The 18,077-nt window shown below is 35.9% G+C and overlaps 1 protein-coding gene across 1 annotated transcript in view; it reads right to left on the reverse strand.

Moving 5' to 3' along the window:
• The window catches only part of frem2b (FRAS1 related extracellular matrix 2b), a 135,098-nt gene that overhangs the window by 110,722 nt on the left and 6,299 nt on the right, over positions 1-18,077 (reverse strand). The window contains 1 exon segment of the mRNA XM_046862953.1: positions 16,516-16,605. Coding sequence (XP_046718909.1) covers positions 16,516-16,605 — 90 coding nt within the window.

The following is an 18,077-nucleotide window of genomic DNA, read 5'->3' on the forward strand; positions in this document are numbered from 1 at the left end:
CATCATAACTAATTAGATTGCATTCTGGAACCAGATTTTACATTTTGGAGATTTCTTTTCCCTATTTTATCTTATGTCGGGACAGGATCCATCTAAAAATCTCCACCAACACAATTGGTCTGAATTAGAAAATATACTATACATCTTGAAAATCATCTTCCCCGAAAATTGTAGGTTATTAGAACAGCAAATGGGGACTACATGTGGAATGGGATGAAAGAAAAAAGCACATATGAATCATATGAGTAAAGCGTCCACAAACTTTTGCCCATACACTGCACTTTCTATTCACTACATGAAATATAAAGGAACTATAGGCAATATATGATGTTCTACATGACAAAATTTGTGATTTTGCCTGATAAAATAAAATACGTTAATAAAACGTTTAAAAAAAACTTGTACCAAGGAATAAAGAAAAGATCGCATTCCTTTTGCTTTTACGTGTTTAATATCTGCCGTTTGGTTGCAATAACAAATCTGATAAACTTATACTGTGTGATGGTCCATTTGTACAGCATTTGTCAGACACATGTATCCAGATCCACGTACAATTATCTCATTTATTCAACCGAGTGCTTGAGAGGTAAAGACCTTGCTGAGAAGTGGCAGCTTGGTGGTGCTGGGATTTACACTCAAAACATTCTAATCAAAAATCCAACCTCTTAACCACTGAGCTACTACTTTCCAAAAACAATGTCAGGAAGAGGACTCTAATCTTCTAAACCAGGGGTGTCCAATCTTTCTCACAAAGGACCGGTGTGGGTGCAGGTTTTCATTTGAACCAAACAAGCGCCACATATGATATTGAAAATGAAGATCTAAACAGGTAGAATCTGGTATGGAATGGAAATCTGCACCCACACCGGTCTTTTTTTTTAAGCAGTCTGTCTGAAAATAATGATCATTAAACAATTAATACAACTAATTATATATAAATATATATATATATATATATATATATATATATATATATATATATATATATATATATATATATATATATATATATATATATATATAGTACAGACCAAAAGTTTATATATATTATATATACAGTACAGACCAAAAGTTTGGACACACCTGCTCATTCAAAGAGTTTTCTTTATTTTCATGACTATGAAAATTGTAGAGTCACACTGAAGGCATCAAAACTATGAATTAACACATGTGGAATTATATATGGAATTATATACATAACAAAAAAGTGAACTGAAAATATGTCATATTGTAGGTTCTTCAAAGTAGGCATCAAGAGAATGCCAAGAGTGTGCAAAGCAGTAATCAAAGCAAAAGGTGGCTACTTTGAAGAACCTACAATATGACATATTTTCAGTTGTTTCACACTTTTTTGTTATGTATATAATTCCATATATAATTCCACGTGTTAATTCATAGTTTTGATGCCTTCAGTGTGACTCTACAATTTTCATAGTCATGAAAATAAAGAAAACTCTTTGAATGAGAAGGTGTGTCCAAACTTTTGGTCTGTACTATATATATATATATATATATATATATATATATATATATATATATATATATATATATATATATATATATGCGCATGCAAGCATATAGTATATCCCTTAATTTTGATAATTCTCAATTTGTTTTAGAATATAGAGAGCCTGCAGATTAGCATAAACAGCTGTTTATAATATGCTAACAATGGATTAGCATATTATAAACAGCCCAAGATGTACAGTGTGTAACAATGCAGCAACAGCAACAGGCTTAGCAACTGAAACCCAGTGAACATTGTAGTATTTCTAAAACTGTATACAGTAAATCACCTCCTGTAATATGAGACCTGCAATGTTTAAGAAGTAGTTGCAGTTTTTTGGGGTGATAGGTGGCAAAAAATAAATAAATGTGTCAAATCGGAGCAAAAAGGACATTTTTATTGGACAGAAAAGTCTGCTCAGAACGAAAGAAGACAGAAATGACAGTATTTAAAGAAGTTACTTTAACATTTAGCAGTAGCTACAGTGCAGATCACTAAATGTGCAGGTCAACCAAAAAAAAGAGGTGTAAAATATAACACCACAGCAATGTATTTCTTCACTGATCTGTAAACTGTGAGACAAGCGGTCACGGGCTGCAATTATCCAATCGTGGTTGTTGGCAACACAGATATGCAAATAAGAACATTAGACCAGGGTTTAGAATCTACAGTGTGAAACATGGTAACTTTAATCTTTGGTGCACTTGTTTTAAGGGGTTTAAACTGACAGGGTTAATTAGCTCAAGTCTGAAAAGCCTACAAGTTTCTCTTTTAGTAGACACAAGCATGTTACAAGCATGCAATCTCATTTCAGTTTCCAGCCTCCATTTATCTCCATCTACCTGCAATCTCCACCTACCTCTATCTGCATCCAGTCCCTACCTACACTGAACCTCTAATGCCAATCTCTACTGCCAACCCCTACCCTCCTTCAATGTCTACACCAATGCGACATGGTTTATTCCCCACACTAAAGCTGGGTTAATAATGTTTATGGCTAAATGCCCCAGTTTGAGCCGAGCAGAATGGATGAGTTGCAGAAGAAGCTGATACATTATTAAATGGTGCTCGACTTAAACTGCTTACAGGCTACTTTCCAAATCACAGAAGATATAAATGCTATATGTAAGCTCTGGTGGTTAGCATGAGTTTAATTGAACTCTAATATCTTTTCATTAAACACACGCGCACGCACACATTTTTCAGCCTTCCTACACAGTATTTCTTTTGCATGGGTCATTTCTTTTCACTCTTTTCTCGTCTCCATTGTGTTGGTTCTGAATCTCTGAACACTCAGGACAAGGCCTCTGTGCAAAATCATGGCATGAGAAATGAGGCTGCAAAAACCAAAAAATTGTGTTCAAAGTGACAACAGAACAAGGTATGATGAACGATTGTAAAATTGGCTTTGTAATGAACAAAGGAGTTTTTGATTCACCACCTCCTTTATTGTCATCCATTTAAAAAGAATATTTAATCTCCAAACTTTATTCATGAGTGTATTCACGAGGTGTTTAATGTGTGTTTTTATTAATTAAAAACCTGAATTTATTCTAAAATAATTACATTCTCAATAGTACTTAGAATTCTTAATTCTTTGGTGTTTTTTATTTACATTTTCCACAAATCCATTGTTAATTTTCAATAAATATTATATTTTTAAAAAATCAATCTCTCTCTCTCTCTCTCTCTCTCTCTCTCTCTCTCTCTCTCTCTCTCTCTCTCTTATATATATATATATACATATACACACATATACAGTATATTCATATATCCATCATCATTTGATAAATATTAACAAATAAAAAGTATTCATTTATTTATTAATTGAAATTAAATAATACATTTTCAGAATTATTTATCTATTATATGTGAATACCATCATCCCTTAAGCGCTTAAGCTAAAATATCAAAAAGCAAGATATATATATTAAATAAAAATAAAAGTATGATTGCTAAAAAAAGAGCTAAAATATAATATATAAGAGCTAAAAAAAGAAAGAAAGAAAGAAAGAAAGAAAGAAAGAAAGAAAGAAAGAAAGAAAGAAAGAAAGAAAGACAAGATGCTGTCGCAGAATACCACTTCTTTATTTTTATTTATTAATATTTTTTATAAATAATTGTACAACTGGCATCTTCTGTCACCAAATCAAATTCCTTATAAGTTCTAAAATACTTCGAAATAAAGCTCTGATTCTGATAATAATAATAATAATAATTTGGGGGTTGTGGGGCCACAGCCAGCCGAGCTCTTTTATTCAGTCAGGAATCTAAATGACAGTAAACACAGATTGTTGCCGTATTGCCATGCACACTTCCAACAAACAAAAGTGAGGCCCATGAAGGCAACAGCTGGTACCTGCAAACACACTATAATCCATGCAGGTGTTTTATGGGAATCCGGTGATTTCAGCATCACCACCTAGGCACCTTAATGTTTTATTGTGAGCGTTTTAGATGGAAAGGTGCTGATGGACACGCTTCCTTCCTTCCATGGCTCACGTCTGCCTGCGACGAAACCCGCACGGCTCAACAACAGCCAAGATTTGGGGCTAAACTGTAATTATCCCAGCTTTAACACAGACAGGGGGATCAGAAGTGGATGTGAGCGTGCTCAGAATCCCATTTAGCCGAGCCACAGGTAGTAGTTTGAAAAATAACAGGATGCAAACAGAAAAGAGGCAAAAAAAAAAAAAAAACGCTGATCTCTGCACATCTGCTCAATGGGCTAGAAAAGAAAGCAGCTGGTGTGACTCACACTGAAGGTTTATGTGATACACACTTACACTTCTGAGTGCCTGAGACAGATTGCTTTTGACTCCCAAAATTAAGTTTGTAGATCAAGTGCTGGATTTGGCGAATGTCAGAAAAGTTTACGATGAAAAAACGTTTGAATCAGGAATCGTTTTGTAAAAGTTTATGAAACATTTAAAGAGCTTGAAGCTCATGTTTGCTTCAGCAAGTGTTTAATGTTCTAGAATTAAAATTATGACTTGGCTTTTTAACACACATACGTGCATCTAGTATCTATCTATCTATCTATCTATCTATCTATCTATCTATCTATCTATCTATCTATCTATCTATCTATCTATCTATCTATCTATCTATCTATCCAGACAGACAGACAGACAGACAGACAGACATTTTTTTTTATCAGGGCTGTCAAAAATTAAAAAAGATTAAGAAAAGACAATCACATGATTGTCATGAGTGTTAACTTGTAATTAATAGCATCTTAATCACACGTTTTTATCTGTTCTAAATCTACCTTAAATGAATACATCAAGTTTTTTATACTCCAATCAACATGCACATGGACAAATATTGCTGCTTTATGCAAATGTTCATTATTAGTGAAACCAAACTCAACATAGAGCATGAAGAGCAAATATTCGTGTAAACGTTTTAAAGTAATTACAATGTTTTACACCACTGCATCACAGAACACCTCAATAATGATGGAACTGCAATGAATGGACATTTGGTGCCACACAGATGATTGGTTCCCTTTTGAGTCTGGTTCCTTTCAAGGTTTCTTCCTCATGCCAGCTCAGCTTTTTCTTGCCACAGTCGCCACTGGCTCACTCACAGGGACAAACTTATTATAATAAGAAACAAACTTATAGCCACTAAACCTAAAAAATAGTTTTGTTATTACCATCACTGTAAAGCTGCTTTGAGACAATATTCATTGTAAAAAAAAGTGCTCAATAAAATAAAAATGTAATTGAATATACTTTACACTTACTCTAAGCACAATGCAGGGATAAATATATGTACCATCTTCATATATTTCTGTTTGAAATAATTTAACTAAACAGTGATTCAATAAAAAATATAAAATTATTTAAAAAAAATTAATTAAAAACAGTATTGATACAGGAAAGGAAAAAGCGGCGTCTCATTATCAACCATCTCACACACCACGTAGGAACACAACCCTTTCCAATTGGATAAGTTCAGAAGATTCAGTCATTAACAGCCCTTAGCTATAATAGCATGTGAGAGCTCTCCTCTCAGGGACGAGGCTAAGAGAAGCTTTATCTCAGTCTCTGCCGGTTTGAAAAACGGTGTTTTAAAGACCAAGTGCACTTCACATTGACCTGAGCAGCTCCTGTTTCCCTGTGCAATAATAACGCACTGCACTTTGGACATGAGAAAGGTAGTGACAGGAAAAAAGCAGAGCTTTTGAAAAAGTCATGTGTCTGATTACATGTCAGCATGAGAGCTGGGTACAAAACGAGGAAGAGAAATAAAAAACTGCCCTGTGAAGTATATTTAATAGAAAAAGAAAGCGTGTCTTAATTAAAACCGTGGACCCAAATTGATTTTAGTGTGATCAGCAGAATTGGAAGTTGGAAGCCATCCCAGCAATGAGAGCCAGAAGGCTGAGGCAGGTACAGAAGCAGACAAAAGGAAGACAGAGCAAGAAAGAAAGAAAGACAAAGCATGACAGCAGGAATGGAAAACAAAGCAAAGGATGAGAGGGGGGGAATGGAATCTGTCAGTAAGGACGTCTCCAGAGTGGATTAAGACGTGGAGACAGACCGTGCCTCCAAGCACTGCGAAACAACAAACACTCGGTGCCATGACTTGTGTGTACTCAGGTAAGCTGTGCTCTCAGGGCACAGACGCTTCACTAGACAAACATGTCAAGAGAGCGCTGCAGGCTCCAGCTTCCACCAGGAATACACACACAAAAAAATACGACCCTCCGAGACCCTTCTTTGAGTCCAAGAGCAGGACCTGACCACAGGCAAGATGGAGAATTAAAAGAAAGGAGCTAGCTTATTGAATTTACGCAAGCCTTCAACACTGAGAGGTCTTACAAGTGATGCACCAAGACATCCAAGATTACAATCTGTCATCTTCCGTTCTTTAGATAATCCCACTTCTTTGGCAGGTTTCAAGGCCCGGCATGCTGCTTTCGCTTTCAAACGAGTTGGAAAAATAAAGGAAATAAATAAAAGGGAAGCAGCAGAAGAAACAGATGCCATTCACTTGCCATTGAAAGTGCATACATACACATTTTGAAGACACGTTCTGAATCAGCGGCACCAGTTTTGCTCATTTTTAGTTTAAGATATCTTCATGAACAGAGTGTGTGTGTGTGTGTGAGTGTTTTTATATATAAAAAAACAATTTGGATTTCCTTGTCATTTCACAAGGAATTTCCTTCATCTTATTCAAATATATTAGTTACCAAAATATATTTTTTTTTGTCGAAAAGGGGAAAATTAATTGCTACTACTAACACAGTCGCCACCAGCTCGCTCATCAGGGACAAACTTATTAATAAAGTAAAAATGAATTTAATTTAACTGAACATTGATTATATCATATTCCCAATACTAATTAAAATATCACTTATTTCTAACCACGCCTTTGCCAAAAAAAATTATGGGGAAGCATTTCATTTTTATTAACAAAATAGTGTAAATTTCTATTAAACAATTTACAATTTAGCATAGATCCTACAAGGCGTGTCAATGAAATCTAAAATTGAAAATTACGCACTGAATTGGGAATATTGGAAAAATTGTCTCACAATACTTTATATTAGCAAAGAAATGCACTATATTAGGGCTGAAACGATACCTTGAGTAACAAATCATTTGAATTTTAAAAAAGTCCATTTAACTACACACAGAGCACTATGTTTCCCACGGACTATTATTACTGACGCACCATCGGCTAAACTCTGGACCGACCTGCGGTCTCATTTATAAACACATGGCATACACATGTTTCCAGCCCCGTTTTGAGGGTACACAAATATACACAAATATATAAACTTATAGTTGCGCATGTTCGAATTTTGCGTTTTTTAATAAATCAGGTAAACACAGAAGATGCTACAGAATGAAAAATGGAGGCGTGGAGAGAAAACAGTGAGGTGAGGAAAAAAATCAGGCCAAAGAACACAACAGCGAGTTTCCAAAGTTTGGGATTATTTAAACAAAGTAAACACCGTACAGTGCACTTTCACCCCCCACAAACCTTTTATTGTTTTTTATATTTTTATTTATGATTTTATATTTGTATATTGATGTAATATGGTAATTAAATGCACTAAAAAGGTCTAGTTTTCACAGATTGCAAATTCAGCAGTAAAAATGATACGCTGTTATACTCTATACGCTATATATGCTATCATACTCTATATGGAGTAAAGCATTGGGACACCTGACTTTTCCCAGCCACACACTATTGTATAGGATTGTCTATGGATGCGTTAGCATTCAATTCTCCCTTCGCTTCAACTAGTAGACCGAAACCTGTGAAAACGACTTTATCGCTCAATTTCATAATCAGCTCCATGAAGATATGCTTTCTAAAGCTCCAAACTGACTACTATAAACACCTTTGGGATGAATTGGAATGCTGACTGCACCCAGTTCTCCTCACGCTACATCAGTACCTGACTTTACTAACATCCTTGCAGCAGAAGAGTGGGGGTTTAAGAGCAAATGGGGACTAAATTGGATGTGGACGTTCAAAAAACACGGATGCTCAATAAATGTTAAAAAGAAGGAATCATATTACTTATGAAACTTAGTCAACTTTTCCTTTGTATTCTGATAATGCCTTTTCAAATCGTTTTAATGTTAAATGTTTTATTTTACATATATGAGTAGTGTTTATAATGTCTAACATTCTTGAATTAAATCCAACCAATACATATTACCACTTTCAAGAGCCTTTACTCAACAGTATATATCATGAAATATAGATATTAAGTTTCACCATTAATTGCGTTCAGAATTCACGAGTATGTTCAGGTAACAAGTGTGTTTTATTCAGGTCTTACATCAGAGCTGTGGAATTCTTTTCTCAAAGATTAATATTGATTCATTTTCCTGCATCTCTAACCGTAGATCTGACCATAGTTCATACAACAGGATTATATGAATGCACTCCTTTTAATAGTATATTATCGTTTCTATAGCAACAGCTCATTCACTGGGACTTGTAGCCTGGATGCCGCACACAACACAATCCTGATAATTGTTCACAAAATGTTTTGTATAAAAATAAATAAATTGTGAATTATAATAGATAATGGCAGCATGGCACATTGTGTCTGCGTTAGTGCTTATAAAGAGCTTCGAGTCTGATATGTTTGCCTTTTCTCTCCCATACATTTACTCAGATTTGTTTGCAGTGTGATGGAGAGGCGCTGACATCTCAGGAAGCCCTCTGGTCTGTTTACCCTCCACTTGTACCTGCTAGCTAGTCTGTACTCGTTCCGGCTGCTAGGGAGCTCTGCTGCAAAACAAATGTCTACCATTTAAAATGCATTCAAGTCTTGGTTTAAGTAAACGATAAACTTCTTGGGCTCAAACGTTTAATCTCGAGATCCTTCCTTCCCTAGCCAGCCACTCATACAACACTGCTGTCAGGATTCTTGCTGACTGTGCGCAACTCTTCTATTAGGTCATTGTTCAATCTCCATTGTGCAACTTCTCTTTTACAGACAGTTGCAGTACAGTAGCCTTCGGAGGGCAGAACATAACTGCTACAACTACTACTATCAGATGACTATTTTTTACGATTAAAATCCCAGTGTGAGATTACAATGGTCAAGTTTGTGAACACCTGACCATAATATTCATGTGCTTTTTAAACATCCGACTCCGTGTGTAATTTCCATTTGCTGTTATAATAAACTCGACTCTTCTGGGGAGAAGTTCCACCAGATTTTGGAGTGTGAATGCGGAGATTCGTGCGAGATTCATTCAGCAGCAAAGGCATTAGTAAACTAATGTATTGGTGTAGGTGAGGTGAAAAGACCTCTGTTGCAGCCAGCATTCACATTCATCCTAAGGGTGCTCTATAGCAGGCCAATCAGGATCTTCCACAGCAACCTACATAAAGTATATCTTCATGGAACAGCTTTGTGCACAGGGGCATTGCCATTCTGGAACAAGTTTGGTTTCCAAAGTTCAAATGTAAAGGAAAATGTAATGCTACCAAAACCAAAGACATCCTGTACAATTATGTACCTCCAACTTATGTGGAAAAGTTTCAGAAAGAACCACATAGGAAAGGTGAGGTGTCGCAATACTTTTGTCCAGATATAGTTTGTGTAATACACAGTGCATACAGAACTCAAGTAGCAGTTCACTAAACTCTCAATTTATTATTAAGCTGCCATTGCTGGGCCCTTGTGCAAGGCCCTGAACCCTCAACTGCTCAGCTGTATGAATGAGAATTCTAAGTCACTATGGAAATAGGTGTCTGCCAAATGCTGTATACGCAAATTATCTACAGGTAGTCCCCAACTTATGACTGGTGTCTTTGGTAACAAATCTCATCGTGACTTTAAAATATCCCAAGTCGAGACATGGCCTAGCCGACCCAGGAATCTTAAAGAATGTAAACAGTATGGGGTAGTATACTGTAATTTGTTGATAAATGAACATAGAATCGTTAAAGAATACAGTACATCATATACAATGCATCCAGAAAGTATTCACAGCGCATCACTTTTTTCCTCATTTTGGTATGTTACAGCCTTATTCCAAAATAGATTTAATTCATTATTTTCCTCTAAATTCTACAAATACCCCAAGTGAAAAAAAGTTTTTTGAAATATATATTAAAAAAAATGTACGTAAGCTCAAAGCCTTTGCTCAATACTTTGTTAAAGCACCTTTGGCACCAATGACAGCCTCAAGTCTTTATGAGTTTGACGCTACAAGCTATTTCTGTGCAGCTTCTCCCATTCTTCTTTACAGAACCTCTCAAGCTCCAGCAGGTTGGATGGGGAGCGTCGGTGCACGGCCGTTTTCAGTTCACTCAAGTCCGGGCCGCTCAAGGACATTCACAGAGTTGTCAACGTAAGATCGAAAAATAGTAAATCAAACACTTGAGGACTACCTGAATTTTTTTTTTGGTGTAAAAGCATATTAACCATAATTTGTTCTTTAATCTTTTCCATTGATTTTTGTTTAACCAGCACAACCAAATCAGCCCTTTAAACTTTTTCCAAATATTTTTATTATTTATTTAATTCGTTTTATAGTGCACCACTAGGAAATTGTTGTACGATGATGTGAAACAACAATGCATGGGCCAACTACAAATGGTGGCAATGAAAAACGTAAAGAAACTACTTAGGCAAGAAAAACAGACCCTTACTTCCTCGAGCACACAGATGTGATTATTTACTTTGATTGTTGTTCTACCGCTGAAGGAAATTCCTCATATAATCTAGCATTCTGTTACACATTAATACGATTATCATCATGTTCAGTTCACTTTGACAAGTAATTTCAAAAGACAAATTTGACGCCTGATCGGGTTTAAACTATATTTGATAAGCCAGATTTAGTGCACTCACATCTATTACAGAACAATGTGTTAACTTTGCAAGTTCTCTGCGAGAGACAACTTCAATTTCTTTATGGGTTTAAACACATTCATTCACACCTAAGGGCAAGTTAGGTTCACCAATCAGTCAACTGGCATGTTTTCGGAGGCGTGAGGAATCCGGAGAACCTGGAAGAAACCCACAGGCACGTGAGCAGAACACAAGAAACTCCTAAGAGGCTTAAAGCACAGGATTAAACAAGACCCTGGGGCTGGGAGATGATAACTGTACACCACAAATTCTGCTTTTGATATATATTGTTTTACACCTATACATTTATACTTGTAATATCTATAAAAAAATCTTCCAATAGTTAACTACGAAATTTGAGCACCGAGGGGTTGGAGTGGGGTTTGGGACCAAGTTGAAAAAGTACCAAAAAAAGTATTGGAAAATAGAAGTAATAATATACTTAAATTTCTTAGAATAAACATAGAAATTTATTAGCAACGATAAAGTCTTCTCATTTATTTAATTTCTGCATTTTTTTTTATTCCTCAGTATAAAGCGTATTTATTCAGAAAAATTAAAGAATAATGCACATAAACACATTAAGGCGTTTTAATTTACATTTGCACGTTTCTGCGTTAAGGAGAGTTAAACAAAACCACAGATCGCATTAGTTACATCCATGCTTCTTGAAGTTGAGTGTTACTGATTAAAAGTTAGATGGTGAAAATGATCACTTTGTGGTTAACCACTTTCACTACCTATTCAAAGGTATTGGAACATTCGCCTTTTCCCACCATATGTGGTTCTTCCAATAAACTGATACCTCAGTGTTGGAGGAACACAATTGCATATTATACCTTTGGATGTGCTAGCTTTACATTTTCAATTCAGAAAACTAGCTCCATGACACTGGACAATGCCCCTCTGCACAAAGCACAAATCCATGGATTCTAAATGGGTAGCTATAGAGCCCTCTTGAATACTAGAAACATACAAACTAATAGCTACATCATTATGTTTATATCCATTACTATCATACAATACATAACCCAGCCATTAGGTTTGCACAAGCCAGTGCACTCTTAGTACTGGTCCCAAGCCCGGATAAATGGGTAATGATTGCATTAGGAAGGGCATCCAGAATAAAACATGTGCCAAATCAAATATGTGGATCACTATTATACTGTACATACACCATATGGACAAAAGTATATCGACACCTGACTTTTCCAGCCAAACTTTTACCTCAGAAATGGAGGATTACAATTGTAAATTTCCACCTCACTTGAACTAGGAGACCCAAAACTCTTTCGGCATTACAATGCCACTGTGCCCACAGCCAGCTCCATGAAGATATGCAGGAGCTATAGAGTTCTGGTCTCAACCTTACTGAACCCTTTTATGATGAACTGGAAAGCTGACCTACATCAGTACCTGACTTTACTAACATCTCTTTTGGCTGACTGAATCTCACAAATCTCCACAAGCACACTGCAAAATGTAGTGAAACAGCTTTTCCAGAACAGTGGAGCTTATAACGACAGAAAACGGGGCTAAATGTAGAAAGAGATGTTCACAAAACACATGCAGAGCTTACAGTCCATATAGTGCACCTAAAGGATTTTAATAGCCATTTATATATATATATATATATATATATATATATATATATATATATATATATATATATATATATATATACACACACACATACACACACACACACACACACACATGTTCATCAACAGTCAGTAGTGAGAATGCTTAAAATAGACAATCACTGAGGTTCAGTATAGCCAATTTGCTAAACACCTGTATATACTGAATATTCATGTGAATACACAAACTCACACAAACACTTAAACACAAAGAAATTGCACACAATAAAAAGACTCGATGAAATATCAGCAATTGCTTTTAGTATAACCACTTTCACTTTTTTTCTTTAGAGCCACTTGGAGGTGGTTTCCAAAGCACGCATTAAATAAATAAATAAATAAAATAGCAGTATTTACCAAGCTTTTTTAACAACAGTAACTGAACAATGCTGCGGTGGGCTACGGAGCCAAGTCACATTCACAATACCCCTCCATCCCTCAGTCTTCCCCACTCCCTCCTGTTCTTGAGTGGTACAACTCTCATAGTCCACAGCACAAGGGTTTTTGGCAGCAAGAAAATAACAGAACACGGCTGTTCTTAGGTACCATTAAACCAGTCTTTCTAACACTGCCTAAAAAAAAATCTGAAGGAAGTAATTAGCACGCTGCAAAACACACAAGCTACGTCATTTGAACTCCCTGAGGCCTACCGGTATGTAGGTTATTAAAACAAAGTTGCTTACAAATTTAAAATAATGAATTGCAAGCAATGGCAAGCTACAGCCTCCAGTCAGTGGTCCAACAGTGGCCCTATAATATATTTGTTCCTATAAATTCTCCTAATTGGGGTAATCTTTCATTTTCACAGCAATAAATTCTCATTCCATTAATTTCTAACGTCCTACTGACTGAGCCAAAGAGGACAAGAAAGTAAGAAAATAAATGAATGAATAAAAATACAACAGCTCTTTCCTACAAATACAGGACTGGTCTTCAAACAAAGAGAATGATTCGTTATTTTCATTAAAAATAATGATATGAAAATACTAAACGTGACATAAGAGGTTAGGGGAAACCTATATAATCTACCATGAGCAATTTCTCATAGTGAAATTTCTCTTTGAACAAAGCCAGCTCCAGGTAAATATGGTTTTTAAATGGGTTGGAGTGGAAGATTTTGGGTGACCCGCTATAGAGCTTTGACCTCAATCCTATTGAACACCTTTGGATGAATCGGAATGCTAACCACACCCCGGGGCCTCATCACAAATCTCTACAACCACACTGCAGAATCTCGTGGGGCATCTTCCCGGGAGAGTGGATGTAGAAATTGTTTAACAGTCATATAAAACTAGTAATAGTGTGTAAAGATGACTAAAGATTACTTTGGCCACCATTAATCGCTGAAACTTTGGCCACCCGTTCAACAAATTAGGCTGATCATTTGAGTTCATTGGAGAGCAGTAAAGCATGGAGTAAGCTTCAGCATGGCCCACCTATAAAGATGAGTGATAAGTAGCCCAGGTATGCACGGGTCGACCCCACACGGGGTCACACCCAGGGTGGTTTGCATGTTTGGGCCTCTCCGAAATGCCTTTTCACTCAACGCACAAACGGGTGCAGGTGGGGGTCACCACTTTAGTCCCGTTCACAAGTTTGACTCTCTCAGAGGAAAGACATTGAGACTCATCAGTAAGCGAGTGCTAAACATATTCTTTAGGGTCCTGCTGTGTGCTAATCCTCTTGATCCTATCAGGCCTAATCCACATGACTAGTGCAGATGTGATCCTCTCTGTTAAAGGAAGACGCTTACCATTAAAGAGGGCTTTAAAACAACTTGACAGGTTTTGGATTTTTTTTCTCCTCATTTTTTTTTTAAAAAGCCTTGTTATTTAAAACTTTTGTAAAAAAAAAAAAATAATAATAATAAATTGTCCTTACATGCCTCCTTTTAGATCAGGAAACTAGTTCATTAAGAAGAAACTTTGGTTTTGACAGTATGGATATTAATAATAAAAAGGCACAAAAAGAATTTTTAGAATAAGTGTTATGAGCCAGTTCAGACAAAAGAAAAGATATAAAAAACCCACAACAAACTTGTTGTTCTTGTGCCAGGTTTACTGTTGTGCCAAATTCTGCAAATGCACAAAGCCTTTTGTGACAGTTAGGAAGTAAATACATGCATATGCATAAAGAAATTGGCAAAAGGGGCTGAAATAGATTCACAAAAACAGTCTTTGCAGAAAATGCTTTTCAAAACAACTGAGTTAAATGCCAATCTCTCTGGCATTGAAAGCACATCCATTAGCTGGATTTCCAATCCCAGCTACTGCCAGATGATTTGCCTATTGGTTCTATTGGTGAGAGATCATAATATGCTCACTGCAACTCGAAAGGCTAGGAAAGAAAAGAAAAACTAAGAAATATACTTTGTGTTCATGTCCAATGATAGCAGGACTTACTACTAAACTTAAAGTAAAGAAATCACTCAAGCACTATATTATAACAAAGTTAAAGGTTAAAAATATTTCCAAGCATGCTCAACATGAGAAAATTATATGATTCTACTAGGGGAATAGTTTATAGTATAGTGAGGAGTTTAATTAAAATTAAATTACATTTAAAAATAAAATACTTGCAATGACATTTTCCCTTTTAATCTCAAGATAAAAAAAAAATTCCATTTGAACAATTTTCCTGCCAAACACACCAGATCATCAAAAACAAATTAGAAAATTAACATACATTTTCCAACATTGTTTCTTTAGTTCTGCATTGGAGATTTACCTTGAGATATCTCCTGCCAAAAACATCTGTTTGCACATAAAAGCAGATCAGCAGAAACATTGTAAAGGAAATTCTACAGACTCCTGAACCCTTATAGAATATTCTTTTTGTTTCACAAAAGGAACTTTTAAAGCTTATGTATCACATACCATTTCAGGAGACCCAAAAACCCTTATTTTCCATCAACTTCTTCAAAACAAAAAGTTCTTCTGCTAACAAGAAAAAACATTTAGGGGTCCAAAAACCCACAATTGTCCAATAAGCCATTAGAAAATTTAATTCCTGACATTTTAAACATCCATTTTCATGAACATTTGTAACTTTTAAAAGCCTTAAATTCTCCCTCTTTGGAAAGATTTAAAGGTCTCTGTAAGGATTTACACAATTTTCCCACTCCACAGAGTCAATGAGATAAAGCATGTTTGGCACCCAGCAATACTTCATGAGTTCTGCTCTAAATGCTCCAATAGAAAAAAAAACTAATAGAAGTCTTGCTCACCCAAAATCGTCTCCGGTTCCAGAGCTTTACTCGCCGAAGTGGTTTAAAGCATAACATAATATACTGTAAACTATAAAAGTGAAAAAGAATGTGCACAGTCCACCTAAACACAACACCATTAACAAGGTGGCCCTTTTGTATAGAATCACTTCCTTATATATTCTTTATGCAGTTTGGTGTTGCTCCTCTCCTTAGTCCCCGCAACCCAGAATTGGAGGTCAAAATGTAGGATTTGAATTACTATAATATAAAGTGTATTTTCGTTTTTATCTTCATTTAGAAAAATGCATTCAACAACAACAATTCCAATGACGTGAATAAAGACCCAGATAGATAGTGTTTAGCTCAGACTAGAGAAAGCAAATCAAACAAAACATAATTTCAGTGAAAACATGTTGATTTTTTGATTTATTGTCTCTAGTCCTGGAGCTTGCATCTATTCTGGTGACCTGCCTTCAGCAAAACAATCTCCATAAATGTCTGAATCTGCTTCAGAAGTCATACTGGTTTATGTTTAGCAAACCCGAGTCACTGATCTACAGCTTTTTTCTGTCTTTTGTTACCTTTACCAGCTTAGTTAAAGTGACTTTTGAGATAGTTCTCTCTGTCCATTGGAATATCTTGCTTAGGCTGAGCTAAAAAGTACTGTTTAAGAAATATCAAACCCATATATCAACATGTATGGAGTTAAGCATCACACCCCAATGTGAGAGGACAAGAAAAAGACACCAGTCTAGTCTTTAATCCCCAATCTCAGCCAAGATGACTAAATATTATTTGAAAAAACTCTTACCGTTGTCTTCAACGAAGAAATGGAAGGTGTCACTGGTGGCATTGTCTCCATTTCGAAGAACGTAGCATATGTGCATGTCATCAATGTCAGCTAGAGGAGAGATAAGCAACATATGAATGTACCTGAATGTGTCTCAATTTTAATTAAACAATCGATACCTTGAAATAGTAGCCAAAGAAAGTCAACGTGAGCTTTGGGTTTGTGCTTTAGGTAAAGGTTTATCATCAATTAATTAGCATTTCAAATGGAATAAGAAACCGTATGGAAACAGAACTTCGCTCATGGCATGGCACCATTTTTCTACACAGGGTCAATTAATTAACTTACTTGGAAATACCAAAGGGGTGTATTTTGTCATACAAATACATTTTAATTTGCAAAAAAAATAGGCTTAATGCATATGGCTCATCATGAGTTTAGCACTGAGATGTGACTTTCATGATACACTTTGTAGACTCTAAAACCCTGACACATTCATTGCTTCCAGAATGACAGGGTCCATAAAGAACAGCCAGGCTCCAGCTGGTTCAAAAGCCTTTAGCATTTTTTTTTTCTTAGATTTTTATAAAGTGAAAGTTTGGACCCTGGGCATTTTTGAAAGAGGGAAAAAAAAGTGTTTCATTTACAGCTCAGGTCATCTTTAATATTTGATGGGGAAAACAGTTTCTCTAAAGGGGAAAGCTTATAAAAATGTAAGCCTAGCATTTCCTAATACCCACAAGGGAGCAGCGAGTTTATTTATTGTGGCTTCCTACTCGGGGTGAGATGCCCTTAAAATATTAAAAGAAAATGCTGAGAAGAAGATGTAGTGGTGGTGGCTCAATTATCTTTTCCGGATGGGTTTTTTCCTTTGTTTGTGTAGACGTCTGATTGTCATGACTGGGCCTTGGCGTAAAGCTCATTATATCCTCTTAGGGGTCATTTAATAACAGGATTTGGCTGGAATCATACAGAAATTCAGAAAATTGGCATTTTCAAGGCACTCAAGCAAAAAAGCAAAAGCTAATGATGCCTATTATCTCGTTTTCATTATACTACTCGGTTAAAGTATAGCTCATCAATTCACCATTTATTTATTTTTACTGAAGGCCAGAAAAATTCGGCACGAGGCACAAAAGCACATTTCCTATGCGAATGAAACCATTGATCTTTGCCCCCCCCAACCTGTATCATGCATGTGTTGTATACACAGATTTTAAAGTCAGTGGAGTAAAACCAGTGAAGTTTTATATATATATATATATAAGTTACAACTTTATATAGGTATTCTTCACTTTGTCAGCACTGTACATTGTTAGAGGCTGGACATATGAGAGAAAGATCACCATGATTGTTGAAAACATTTCTCTGGGGAAAAAAATTTACTGTCCACTTTAATAGGAACACATGTAACATGCTTATTTATGCAGTAATCCAAAAAGGCTATCGTGTCAGGACAAGACAGTGCATAAAATCATGCAGATACAGGTCAAGAGCTTTAATTGACGTTCACTTCAAACATGAACTCCTTTTATTTTGCACGGGTGGTGGTACCAGACATGCTGGGTTGAATATTCCATATT

Source organism: Silurus meridionalis, chromosome 12 (genome assembly GCF_014805685.1).
Source record: "Silurus meridionalis isolate SWU-2019-XX chromosome 12, ASM1480568v1, whole genome shotgun sequence".
Lineage (NCBI taxonomy): Eukaryota > Metazoa > Chordata > Actinopteri > Siluriformes > Siluridae > Silurus > Silurus meridionalis.